Genomic DNA, 12,280 nt, shown 5'->3' with positions numbered 1-12,280 from the left:
GGTCATATTTTGCTAAGGAGTTTAAATTTTATTGTAAGCAAACTAGGGCATCATTAAAACACTTTGTACATCCATCCTGACCAAGAGCAAGACCCTGTCTCTATAAAAATAGGTGGGTTTTGTGATGGGTGCCTGTAGTCCCAGCTACTTGGGAGATTGAATCAAGAGAATCGCTGGAGCCCAAGAGTTTGACGTTGCTGTGACACCAGGGCACTCCCACGGAAGGGTACAAAGTAAGGCTCAAAAAAACAAAAAAAAATACTTTGTACAGATGAGTAAATTCATTTTTGTAAGATTCATTTTGGGTACTAGGGTGAAGATTAGATGGTGGGAAAGCAGGAGTAGAATCAAAGGAACCAGTTTAGGGACAGTTTGCAGTAAATGAAGCCAGATTTGCTGATGAGGCCTTGGCCTGAGGTGGTAGCAGAAGGGCTAGAATAGATGGGTTTGAATTAATTTGGAAATAGAACTGGTTGATACGTCAGATATGGGGATTGAGGAAAAAATGAAGCTACAGTAATTTTTGGATTTCTAGATGGAAGAATGTAGTGACTAGTAAGTAGTGCCTTTTATAAAGTTGGGAAGAGGAGGAGAAGCAGGTGGAGACGGGTGATGATGAGCTCTATTTTGAGTATGTTTAAAGTTTGAGAAGCAGATTAAATATTCATGTGGAAATCTTGAGTGGGCAGTTGGATATAACAGTCTAGAGCTTGGAGAAAAAATATGAGCTGAAAATGTTTGACTTTTGAGAGCTGAAATGAGTATGATCTTTCATGGAGATTGTGGCTGAGGGGGAAAAGTAATGGTGGTAAATTTTAGATGTAGGATTAAGTGTCTAGCAAAATGTCTAGTGCTTAATAAATAGTTTCTTGTACTTGGTGGCCATTATTACATCAAAATGGATGGGAGTGTGAGGCTTGGCATCCTGCAGACTTGAGTGTAAGCTCCCTGCTCTTCCGCTTCCCATGCTAGCAGTGCTGTGGCGGCGTCTGTGAGGTACGCACACTAATGCCTGTCTGGCTTAAGGTATCATGAGAATCAAAGATTCGTGTCTTAGTAAATGATGGCTGTTGTGATTTGTAGTGACATTACTATGTAATTTTATTTAACAAAACTTAGGAGCTAATTTCAAAAAGCAGTAAATAAAAATAGTATATTCTCTTTTTTAATAGCCTTGGACTCTGGATAGCACCATCAGTGAAGAGAACAGAGCTGTCATTGAGAAAATGTTGTTGGAAGAGGAGTATCCTTTAATGATTACAAGAAGCCACTGTTTACTGTATGGGTCATATTCAGCCCTGGGCTGCTATTATGTAATATGTTATCTGTGCAAAAAGCAACTTTTTTTTCCCCCATGATGTTCTGTTTTACCATTAAATTGTCTGATATCTGACTCAGTATTTGTGAGTTTCTGTTGTCAGCTAACTTTTTGGAATATCTGAATAGTGAGTAGAAATGATAGAATATTTAAACGATTTAGAATCTTAAGTCCAAACTTCCCATTTTCAGAGTTATATAAGCTGAAACCCAAAGAAGTTAATTTGTCCAGGGACACAGAATTAGAACATGTAAAAGTTGTCATTTTATAATTTACAAGTGTTATGTGGGAAAAATCTAAGTAAAAAGTACAAAGCAAATTTTTCTTCAAAAGATGTGCATTCTTATCTATGGTTCAGTTTTCTTGTATGTAAATGAGAGGATTGAACTTCTGATCTTATGACTTATAGAGACTATCAATGATAGTCAAGGAGTAGTTTGTTTTTAATGCATTCATCTGCATTTCATGGATGTGTTCTGTTGACTTTAGAGTATCTCTAAATATTTTTAAATATTATCATTTTAATATATAATCAATATTAAAACATTAATATTTTACATTCATTGTTTTGTACTGAGTCTTTGAATCCAGTGTGTTTTATACTTACAGTACATTTCAGTTTATGCAAACCATGTTTTAAGAGTTGAAAAGTTGAGTAGTTAATGGCTACAGTGCAATTCTGGATGAATGGGCACTTAGTAATCACTTGTTTGCTGCCCGATAGAGAAACAAATATGAGTAAAAGTTAATATGTGAGCATTTAGAACAGTGTTTTTCGGTCTTTTTTTTTAATCTCATGGCACTTGAACCTATAGTTAAACTTACATCGCGCACTAAAATTTCATCAAAAAAAGAGAGGAAAAAAAGAATATACTTATTGTGCTTTGAACCTCTTTCAAAATATAATTTAATTAATGATCTTTAAAAATTTTTGCAGCATACCTAAGATCCTCTCATGGCACATTGTTTGAAAAATCTCTGATTTACAGGATAGGAATAATGTTTTCTAGCACAGTACCTGACATATACAGTATATACTCAGTAAGAGTTTGTTAAGTGACGCGTATCTGAGACTAATCCAACAGTAGTCCTCTAAGCTAGCTAACTTCTGAAAGGGAGGCTCTCCTGGCCGATTTGGTGAATGTTTGTCATTTTTTTAGAGAAGAGAAGATTCTTGAACTCTTTTCTGTGTTACCCTAGAATCTGAAAACAAATACTCCCAAATTGCCTTGGACAACCAGTCACTGTCATCTGTGACATTCTCTGTATGTGAGTCTGGATCTTCTGTTAGCTACTTATAATAGGGCAGATAAGGGAAACTAGCATTTATATAGCACACATTTAGTGCAAGCACCGTGTTACTTGATTTTACATGTTATCAATCCATGTAACAACCCTTTGAGGTATAAGCATGTTTAACGTAACTTTTACAGACCTGAAAAGGGCTTTGGGAGGAATTGGTTTAACTTGAATTCAAATATAACTTTCACTAGTCTAAGAGTGCCTACTTTGTATAAGTTGCATAAAAATTATATGACTTTAATGTTGGTTAAAAAGTTTCCTTAACAATTACACAGGTATTATTTATCTAAAAAATCTCTACCGGAAAAATTCTGGCTTGATCAAAAGGAAGATGATAAAAAATATGTGAAGAGGTAACATCAATTTATAAGACTTTTTAAAGTCTGGATTGTATTTTTAGAAACTTCACACACTTCCTTATTTTCTTTTTTCATGTGGTGCAGTCTGCAGAAAACAGCAAAAACCATGTAGGTACTTGCGGTTTTTTATTTTTAAAACCCTTATGATTAGTCAAAAATTATGGGAGAATTTTTAATTTTTTATAAAATCATAGTTGGCCTGTGGAAAATCCCTCTTGACCTTGGGTTATAAACATTAAATATAAAAACAGAATTTTTTTGGTACAGATGTTGGAATGCTATGAATATAATTTTATGATGTTATTTACTTGCCAGAATTTCATCTATGGCCCTACATAGGTGATTCTGTCAGATTATGGAAAAGATGGTTTCCTAGGGATTTGTGGGAAAAATGTTAAAGCTATTATAATATATTAGGAATTGACTTGATTTCTATTGCTTTGTCAGTTAATTTTCAGTTTTCAACAAAGTTTTCCTTTGGTTTTGTGGCTTTCAAAAATTATTTAGAAAAATTAACTATTTTAAAAATATCCTTTTGCTATAATTGAAAAAATTTTTACTTTATTTGACTGCTTACTCTTAAAGGGTGGATTTACATATTCACAATTACCCAAGAGCTTGAGCACTGAGTAACCTTTGGCTTTTGTGTTTTGCTAAATAAACAACAATAAAATGAAATTAATAGAAGGATTAATAGCTTGCTTAAATTAGTGAACGTCATCACTATTTTATTTTTAATTTCTTAATAATGAACTTTAAAAGCAATAAAGTGATGCCTTAGTTTTTTGAGTACTTTTCTGGCTCGATATTTACATGGATTTGCATGAAAGTAGTAAAGAGATAGTATCTCTGGAGCCAGTTGAAATTCTTACTTGCCTTTCAGACACTGGGGATGTGTTGTTGCTGCTGCTTTCTGTCCTGTCTAAGGGAGCCGCTTTGTTTATTCCCACACTGACTTCCTTTGGCTTAGCCTCCCTCAGACCCAGGGACTGTGTCTTTGGGGCTCCTCATCCTGAGCTAGAGATATGGGACAGGGTAAATCTCTCCCCCAGGTAGAGTCTGCAGCCGCCTTCTTTTTTTGTTCTTTGTTTTTTAATTCTTAAACTCAAAGTATTGAATTTAGCCCATGGCTATCTATAACCTTTAGCTGCATAAATATGGAATGTTCCATTTCAGAAATTTTTTTTTGCAATTCCTTTTTTTCCCCTCAGGGTACACTCTCCTACAAAACCAGCCAGTTACTCAGTAAAGTGGACCATAGAAGAAAAAGAGCTGTTTGAACAAGGGCTGGTAAATAGAGCAATTTTTAATTTATAGTAAAATGGTGCTAGAAGCAAATATTAATAGAGTTATAAGGTTAAGTTAATTTATAAAGACTGGAGTTTTCTTTTTAATTACAAATTTAACACCTTTAGTTTTTCTGTAATGATGTTTATAGTGTAGTACAGGAGAATTCCTTTCAACTTGTATTTAAGGTACTATAATAGATTTAAGTGTACAGTTTTCACACTTTGGGGTATTAATGAAGTCCAGGAAATTGAGCTATGTCTGTATACATGACACCAACTACCTGGATTAAAAGGCAAAGTTATTTAATGCTTTGATGTTCTCAAAACAAAAACTTGTACATTTGAAACTGAGTAATTAGCTGAGTCTTTATTCAGATACTTGGCATTGTGTACACAGTCCGATATTTCAGTGGATGTAAATCAAGACCAGAAACATTTCCTTCATGTGACTGTCTACTGCACTGAGATCTGTTTAAATGCCCATAAGTTATAAATAACAGAAAAAATACCTATGCCAATTTCTAGTTTTGAAAAAACTTTAATATTCAGAATTCTTTTATTTCTACTGTCAAATTAGGTAATATCTTTTTCTTTAAAGTTCATATTACCCAGTATTGTTCTAACTAATTTTGAAATTATGTGTATTTGTACACTACATATATTTGTAGTAGAATATTCACATATTTATGTAAGATTCATGAATGCTAATTGAAATATCATTGTTAACATTTCTACAGATGATGAGAAATGAAATGTTACTGTATTTTTCTAGTTAACACCATGACATCTGTATGCTCTATGATCTTATATAAATATATAAACTACCTTGAGGTTATATTCCTGTATTGGTTATGTTTTTTTATATTTTTATCTCAGTCTGTTGCATGACTATATCATTTATATAATCTAACCTTAATCAATTAGCCACTTATTTAAGATTGCTGACAATTTTGATGTTTTGCCCCATATCAAAGACCAAATATGTATGTGCATGCATACGCAAATGAGTTATGAATTTAAGGTTTGTTTTTAGGGTGGTATTGGTGGTAGTTATGGGGATGACATTTGCATGGCTCAAAATTCAAAAGGCTCCTAAATTTATAGGGTGTTGAGTATTCACACTCTCTGGGGGGCCTGCACTTCTCTTTGCTGACGTAACCAGTGTCATCTCTTCTTTGTGTTTCCTTCCAGAGTATTTTGTCCATATATAAGCAAATGTATATTTATTTATATAGAGATATGTAAAAATCTGTGTACATTGAGAAAACATTAAACTCTGAAGGTTTTCCATGCAGGAAGCATGGAGTTGGTGTGTTCCCAGTCCTTTTAATCTGTTGATGTAGCTTGCTTATAAAGACTGAATTCTCTCAGGCTTAAAGGGAATTTTGTGGTGCTGAACAATGAAGAAAGATTTTTCTTCCCTTTCTTGAGCATACAGCTGCCCCTTTGCTCTATTTTGAAATTGGTGAAATGCTTTCTTTGCTCCTCCATATATTTATTTCTTTATTAATTTTAGAGATGGGGTCTCACTATGTTGCCTAAGCTGAACTTGAATTCCTGGACTCCAGCAATCCTTTTGCCCCCGCACTCCCCTCATTCCCTCCGCCCAACCCCCCCACCTTGCCTTAGCTGCGACCAGAGGCATGCCCCACCATAGCTGTCTTCTTTGCTCTTCTTGTTGGTGTCCTCTCCTCAGTTTTCTTAGTGCCCGAGCTCCTACTGTCCAATTAAACACAATTTCTCTGGATCTCTCCTGTCTCTAGAAGTGCTCTGTACTACCAAGTTACTTACTTGCCTATATCCTGTAATAGAGATAACTAGTTCTTCAGTTAAGTTGATCTCAGCTAGGTGCTAAGAGCAATCTTAAGTAGTTAATTTATACTTATTAATTTTCCCGGAAGTACTTAGAGTTATAAGAAATTGTCATCAGATTTTCTAATAATATTGGAAATAAGTGTATAAATTAAGGTTTAAGTCAGTTCTTTGAAGATGATTTGCTACCATAAGGCATGACTGCCTAGCCTATACATCTGAGGCTAAGGTCAATGTTCCAGAGTTGTGTCTAGGTTTTTGTTTTTCATAGTTTTAAGAATTCTGAAAAATTAGAATTGTTGAGCTGGGTAGTATCCTATATTGGGAATATTATATAAAAGATTTATGTACAGTATTAGGTGATAGTTAGACTTGATACTAAAAAATTCCTTTTAGCTTTGAAATTACATGTGTTCTTTTCTGTACTTTCGAACGCACAGGAGTTCCCTGAGTTCTCAGTTTTTCCCTTGCTGCTTCAGTGTTAGGAGATGCACTGCCTTGGATGCCAGCGGGGTGTCAGGAGGCATTAGCTGGAGGTCGCCTCATGTGTGATTCAGTCTTTTAGGTTTCACTGTGACATCTGTGTAGAGCAAAAGTCTCTGCTGTGATTTACCTAATGAATATTCCAAGATATGAAATCTTGGTTAAAAAAAAAATACTGAGGAATTAGCATGGAACACGTTCAGTTGATCGTGTAAGTGGAAAACATAGTCTGCCTCTATTTCAGTCACTTATTTGAAAAAGTTATTTTAGATCTGTAACATCACCATGTGCAACAGGAATTCAGATGGTTAGGGAATAGAAGTGATAGGTCTTCGCTTAGCTGTTTTTTTTTTTTTCTAAAAGAATTCATAAATCTTTGTAGTCAATATTCAGTAGTCCAGGTTCTGAAAGAAGAAGGTGGGCTGTGATTTTATGAGCACAGTCTGTATAGAAGGCTTCATTGTATGCTTTAGAAAGTTAGTAAAGATGGAGGCTTTAAAAATTTTTTTAATATGTGGCAGTTGCGTGGAATATTCATAAGGAAATTAATCAAAAGCATTTTTTTCCCATTTTGATAACATAGGCTAAATTTGGCCGAAGGTGGACCAAAATTGCAAAGCTAATTGGAAGTCGCACTGTTTTACAAGTGAAGAGTTATGCCAGACAGTATTTTAAAAACAAGGTAAGCAGAATATGAGGGAGTTTACCTAACAACCACAATCAGTGCAACATAATTCTTTGTACCATCAATGAATCTCAAACAATAAAAAAAAAAAAAAATAAGTTAAACAGAATAAAAATATCATAATAATGATAATATCTAAAATAGACAAAATTAGAGTAGAAATATGTCTTTAACTCAAGTGTTAAAGTTTTATAGTGAAAGTATTTTATGCCCAAATAATACTATACAGGTGATTCTTCCAAAACCTTAGAGCATATCTTCAGGGTTTTGAGTGTTGCTGTTAAATTAGTTATTTTATTACACTTAATTTCATAAAGTTAAATAGAAGGACAAAATATTAATTGCTCAAAAACATAAAGCAAGTTGTCTTCTAAAGAGAAAATCTTAGAGGTCTTATTGTTTCCTCCAGAAAATTTCTTTTTAAAATATTTGCATTATAGAAACTTTTAAGAATTATTGGAGCTTAGGGAACATAAATGCTGTCCTCCTGAAATCTGTTTAATAGTGAAATTTTTGCAGTTATGAAGAATTGTCTGAAATTTTAATTGCAGTATAAAGAAAAGTGTGGTTGTGATCTAGTTCCTTAATATTTTAAGTAATTTGTACTATATTCAACCATTTACTATTATATTTAGAATTTTTGTGTATGTTCTGTTTAAGCTCTAGAAACTTAACCATATAAAATTTGGAAGTATCTTAGATTAAATTGGTGTTTTATTATAAATAATGGGCTCTACTCTGAATATAAGATTTGTCTTAGGCTCGGCGCCTGTGGCTCAAGTGGCTAAGATGCCAGCCACATACACCTAAGGTGGCAGGTTCGAATCCAGTCCGGGCCTGCCAAACAACAATGACGGCTGCAACCAAAAAACTCCACTTGAGCCCAGGAGTTGGAGGTTGCTGTAAGCTGTGATGCCACGGCACTCTACCCAGGGGGACAGCTTGAGGCTCGGTCTCAAAAAAAAAGATTTATCTTAGTGTTAGCTGGACATAGGTGGTAGTTAATGGAATTCATTTATCATATATTAATCATCTACTCTCTCTTAAAACCAAAAAAAAGCATTTTCTAGGTAGCTCACTAAGGTTGAGGTATTAGGAACAGAATAAAATTTAACTTGGTTCTTCTTATTTCTATGCTTATAAACCTGGAACATGTGGTATATCATGGGATTCCAGTTTTACTTACAGACCTAGGGTAGAAGGAAACATTTTTTTTCTTTTTTTTTTTTAGAAACAGAGTCTCACTTTGTCACCCTCGGTAGAGTGCGGTGGCGTCACAGCTCACAGCAACATCCAGCTCTTGGGCTTAGGGGATTCTTTTGCCTCAGCCTCCCAAGTAGCTGGGACTACAGGTGTCCACCGCAACGCCTGGCTATTTTTTGTTGCAGTTTGCCCAGGGTCGAGTTTGAACCTACTCACTGAGCCACAGGGGCTGCCTAGAAGGATACATTTTTGAGATTATAACAGACATTAATATGTTGTGAAATCTAATATATCTAATTTCATCTGAATTTTTTACAGTTATAAACAGGAGACTTCAAGTAGATAGCAGGGTTATTAAAGACTATTTCAGGCTGTGTTTCCACATCTCTTCTTCCTTCCTGTTGCCCTTTCCTTTTCTCTACATAGTAAACCAGTTAACCTTAGATATGTGGATGTGGCATTCTATTATGATATGGGATCTATAAATAATCTTTCTGAGAGCTGTCAGTTCCTTTGGGTATGTCAGTTATTTATAAGACTCCTCAAAACCCAAGTATATAAAGATTTTATTTCAAATTGCATTTGCTTAGTGACTTTCATTATCTTGTTATGTAGCCAGATGTTGATGTCTATAATGGCAGATATGGAAGATAATTTCATGGCTTCAAATATAAGCTCTGTAATATTGGAGCTGCATTAAATGAACCTGCAAAAAACCAATTTGTTTCTATTATCCCTGTATTTAAATGAAAAATGGTTTTAGTTTACTGAGTGAAAATATCCTTAAGTATTATTTTAGCATTATAAGAAATGACCAGCTGAGGTATTAGACATTCTGAGAAATAAGCCTTTAGAAATATTTTAATATCTTGTAGAACAGCTTACTATGGTAGTTACCAGTTCATTCTCTACAGTTGATCTGAGCTAGATCCCTACTTTAACAGTGAAAAATAAGTAGTTATATAAAAATCATGATTATTTGATCAATAAAAATCACCAGGCCCCAATGAGCTGTGTGTTTATAGGAATTTTAAATGGCAATCCTTTACATTTAAAATGCAGTTGTAAACCCTTGGAGGAAAAGCACATTAAAGGTGTAGTGTACCATTAGCAAGAACTCAGTTCAATAGCATTGTATTTATCTTGCTTTTTGTGCCAGTCATTACATTTTAAAATCTTAATATGGGGTTTTATTCTGATTTTAACAAGGTAAAATGGGGTCCAGAGACAGAAACACTGAATCAGAAGAACAGCAGTACTCCTCAGGTTACAAATGAAGATAAAGGGACAGAGGCATGGACACCATTATGTTTAAGGGGACGTGCTGATCCCAACCTGAATGCTGTGAAAATTGAAAAGTTATCTGACGATGAGGAAGTTGACATCACAGATGAAGTGGATGAGTTGTCTTCTCAAACACCCCAAAAGAATTCTAGCAGCAGTCTCTTAGTAGACACTCCTAATAGCAAAATGCAGGGAACTGAGCAAGGAGGAGTCATTGCTTCAGACAGCCAGAAAGCTCCCTTTTATGAATCTTCCAGGCACTATGTTCAGAATGTAAAGCAAGATGAAACCGAAAAACTTTCAAGCTCAGAAATTACACTGTGGACTGAGAAACAGAGCAACAGTGACAAAAAGTCAGCTGAATTAAATAATCAGAGATGTAATAAACTGATGGAAAATTGTAACAAGCATGATGGAAGTCAAATAATAGATGACACTAGGCGGTTGCCTTCTCCAGAACCTTGTGAAATTCAGAAAGATTTCAGTGATAATGAAATGCTTTTTCATTCTTCTTGCCAAGTGGTGGAGGAAAGCCACGAGGAAGAAGAGCTTAAGCCACCAGAACAGGAAGTAGAAATAGATAGAAGTATCATTCAAGAAGAAGAAAAACAAGCAATTCCTGAATTTTTTGAGGGCCGTCAAGCTAAAACACCAGAGCGCTATTTGAAAATTAGAAATTACATTTTGGATCAATGGTAAGAAAGAATTAATGTTAGATGCTGTTTTAAAAAGCTGATTCTCTGAAGTATTTTAATTAGGCCTGTGCGGAATTTAGAATTTTGCTAGTGAATAAAGAGAGCTTTAACGTGTAGTATCATTTCAGTAGGCAAGTTTTAAAACTTCTCGTACTGAAACTTTTTCGAAACCTTTAATAAACATTGTCATCTGTAACTATTATAACCCAACTGTCCTAGAGAGTTTGGGCCTAGAAAAAGAGGATAAATGGTTGCTTTATGGGGCAGTTTCTTAAGACAATATTATGAGGATCTGAGTAGAGAATGCTGCACTAGAAAAGGGGAAATTTCAGGTTTATCATGTGCTTTCAATACAGAGAAAAAAATTGATGATAGAGGAATAATGCCATTAAATGTGGCTAGATTGCAGAAACTCTTCTCTTCAACAGCTATCATAAATGCTTTCGAATTTGAACCTGTGACATAAGGTGTTAATAATTCCTATATCCAGCTTCATCAGGATACAGGAGTTTTCTGATACAGGAAGTTTGCCCTCCAAACTGTCAGTACCTTTTCTTTGAATTCTTTACTGGGATGTTGGGAACCAAAGCATTTCTACCTTACTAACTGAAGTATTCTGAAAGTAATCTCAGTTTTTCATTATATTTTAATTAAGCCATCATTAGACATTCATAATTGCCTTACCATTTCAGAAGCTATTTATATAGGACCATCTTGATAGAGAGTTTCCCATTTACTTGGAGTACAATTTCTGGTTAGGGTAGCATCATGGTAAAAAATACTTGTAAGGAACAGCTCCTGACATTTACTGGTGCTTTACAGTTTTCAGAAGGCTTTTCTGTATCATTTCATGTGATGGCTTACGATAGTCTTGTGAAATAGGCAGGTGGTCTTGTCTCCATGTGCTGCAGAATGATTCTGAGAGTAGGAGAGGTTTAGGGACCTACCTTTAATTGTCCAGCCAGCCGTAGACCCATGAAGAACTCTAGTCCACATCTTGATTCTATAAATCACTCTTTCTAATACAGTACATTGCCTAATTCACACTCTTTTAAAAGACTAATTAAATTAAATCTCTATTGCTATCCACTTTTGTTTTTGGAAATAAGAGGATGAATGGCCAAAGTTAAAGGATCTTGAAATAATAACTAACACAAAATGTCTATGTGGATGATCAGCGTATACTTAATGTTATTTTCATCAAGTTCTATTATTGGTTATTTTGAATTTGGGATTCAAAATGAGGCAGAATAATTTACATGGCACTATACGTCGTATGGCGGTAGTTTCCTGAGTCATTTGTCTTGATTCATGAAACTAGTTAGGTATTGCTCTTTCAGTGTGATGATTTAGCAGAATTGTGTGAAAATGAAATATTTGAACAGGAACTGAAATCTATTTTCTTAAAGAATTAAAAGAAAGCATGGATAGGCACTGGAGATGGAGGTTAAAAAAGAATACAAGGAAGAGTTATAAAGAGCCCGGCCACGTTTGTTTGTAGATAAAAGATCCTATTTACAAAGGTAGATACAGTTGACTCCCTGTTTAGGGGAATATTTTTATTAAAATAGTAACTAGTACCACAGTTGAATGTGTACCAAATGCCATGTAGCGTTGTTTAAATCATCTGCAGTCAGCCTGATCACTTTGTCCTCATTTTATAGATGAGAAAAATGAGGTCCACGGAGGATAAGGAACTTGTTTCAGGTCATGCTAGATGAAGATGACTTTAAAGTCTATAGTCGTAACTCATTATTTTCACACTTCCAACTTAGGGCCTGACCCTGACTTTTTGGTCTGCCCCACATGCACCCCCTTGCTGCCATCACCCCACTGTCTTGGCAAGTTTT

General features: G+C 34.8%; 1 protein-coding gene across 2 annotated transcripts in view; it reads left to right on the top strand.

Annotated features, from left to right (window-relative positions):
- Positions 1-12,280, top strand: part of MYSM1 (Myb like, SWIRM and MPN domains 1) — a 39,252-nt gene that overhangs the window by 7,387 nt on the left and 19,585 nt on the right. Inside the window, exons 3-8 of one of the 2 annotated variants that reach the window (XM_023515111.1) lie at positions 1,173-1,243; positions 2,896-2,973; positions 3,064-3,087; positions 4,191-4,269; positions 7,147-7,245; positions 9,661-10,430. In XM_023515111.1, coding sequence (XP_023370879.1) covers positions 1,173-1,243; positions 2,896-2,973; positions 3,064-3,087; positions 4,191-4,269; positions 7,147-7,245; positions 9,661-10,430 — 1,121 coding nt within the window. The remainder of the gene's footprint in view (positions 1-1,172; positions 1,244-2,895; positions 2,974-3,063; positions 3,088-4,190; positions 4,270-7,146; positions 7,246-9,660; positions 10,431-12,280) is intronic. The other variant, XM_023515112.1, reaches the window with a different exon arrangement.

Source organism: Otolemur garnettii, unplaced genomic scaffold (genome assembly GCF_000181295.1).
Source record: "Otolemur garnettii isolate 467f Iridium unplaced genomic scaffold, OtoGar3 scaffold00066, whole genome shotgun sequence".
In the NCBI taxonomy this organism is placed as follows: Eukaryota; Metazoa; Chordata; class Mammalia; order Primates; family Galagidae; genus Otolemur; species Otolemur garnettii.
The sequence above is the reverse complement of the archived record's forward strand: the minus strand, read 5'-3'. Positions and strand labels throughout refer to the sequence as shown.